At 59.4% G+C, this 1,568-nt stretch overlaps 1 protein-coding gene across 1 annotated transcript in view; it reads right to left on the bottom strand.

Annotated features, from left to right (window-relative positions):
* Positions 1–384, bottom strand: part of FMNL1 (formin like 1) — a 10,644-nt gene extending 10,260 nt beyond the window's left edge. Inside the window, exons 1-2 of the mRNA XM_031063627.1 lie at positions 307–384; positions 1–67 (exon numbers count right to left, since the gene is read on the bottom strand). The exon at positions 1–67 is cut by the window's left edge and continues 47 nt beyond it. Coding sequence (XP_030919487.1) covers positions 1–67; positions 307–384 — 145 coding nt within the window. The remainder of the gene's footprint in view (positions 68–306) is intronic.
* Positions 385–1,568: the final 1,184 nt, after the last annotated feature.

The following is a 1,568-nucleotide window of genomic DNA, read 5'->3' as shown; positions in this document are numbered from 1 at the left end:
CCGTGTCCAAGTAGCTCTTCAGCTTCTGGATGTAGGCAGATGGAGGGTTCTTCACCTGGACAGGCTCCTGCAAGCCCAGAGAGAGGCTGAAACTGGGCCACCAGCTGTGGCAAGGGACATGCCACTGTCACCACAGCAGCCACAGTGTCCCTGTCCCCACCCCTGCTTAATGAGGCTAATGAGGTGCTGTGTCACTAACGAGATGGATGTCAGGGCTTGGTGCAGCCAGATTGATGCCCAAACCATGCCACGAGTGGCACCTGGGGACAGGGACAGCACTGGGGACACTCTGAGCTTAGACCTCACCTGGTCACAGATCAGCTCCCACTTCTTCTCGTTGTCGTACTGGCTCAGCAGCTTCATCTTGTCCGGGGGCAGGTTCATGGAATTCTGTGGGTGAAGGGTGTCAGTGCCAGGGGTCACCCCAAAAACCCCCCAGGGATGCAGCACCCCCTGCTCAGAGAGCACTGGGGGATGGGGAGACCCGTGGGAGGAGGGGGAGGGTGGTGGGAGGATGGGGACACTGGTGGGACATGAAGACTCCAGAAGATGGGGACACTGGTGAGACAACAGGGACACTGATGGAACAATGGGGACAGTGGTGGGAGGATGGGATCAAGCTGGAAAAATGAAAGCAGCATTCTCAGGATGGGGACACTGGTGGGACATGAAGATTCCAATGAGAAGATGGAGACACTGGTGGGACATGAAGACTCCAGAAGATGGGGACACTGGTGGGACAATGGGGACACTGATGGAACAATGGGGACAGTGGTGGGAGGATGGGATCACGGTAGGAAAATGAAAGCAGCATTCTCAGGATGGGGACACTGGTGGGATGGTGGGGACAACCCTGGGAGGTTGGGAACACCACATTTCCCAGGATGTGAGCATCCCATGGACCCACCAGTAATGTCCCCACCTGAGGGTCCCCAAGGGGGACAGGAGGAAGAACTGGACACACCCACCCATGTCATGAGTGCCCCGTGTGCCTCAGCCAGCCCAGTCCCACAGCGCCACACGGGGTGAGGGACAGGGACATGGCTGGTGACAACTGAGGGACAGGGACATGGCTGGTGACAACTGAGGGACCCAGCAGCCTGGGCTGTGCTTGGGGGGTCCCCCCTGAGCCCCCCCACCACAGGTGGTGACGAGCCCATCTGGGGAAAGCAGAGCTTGCTGAGAGACGATGATGTCAGGCCTGGCTGGGGACAGTGGTGGGAGGATGGGATCACGGTAGGAAAATGAAAGCAGCATTCTCAGGATGGGGACACTGGTGGGATGGTGGGGACAACCCTGGGAGGTTGGGAACACCACATTTCCCAGGATGTGAGCATCCCATGGACCCACCAGTAATGTCCCCACCTGAGGGTCCCCAAGGGGGACAGGAGGAAGAACTGGACACACCCACCCATGTCATGAGTGCCCCGTGTGCCTCAGCCAGCCCAGTCCCACAGCGCCACACGGGGTGAGGGACAGGGACATGGCTGGTGACAACTGAGGGACAGGGACATGGCTGGTGACAACTGAGGGACCCAGCAGCCTGGGCTGTGCTTGGGGGGTCCCCC

Source organism: Geospiza fortis, unplaced genomic scaffold (assembly GCF_000277835.1).
Source record: "Geospiza fortis unplaced genomic scaffold, GeoFor_1.0 scaffold373, whole genome shotgun sequence".
Classification (NCBI taxonomy): domain Eukaryota; kingdom Metazoa; phylum Chordata; class Aves; order Passeriformes; family Thraupidae; genus Geospiza; species Geospiza fortis.
The sequence above is the reverse complement of the archived record's forward strand: the minus strand, read 5'-3'. Positions and strand labels throughout refer to the sequence as shown.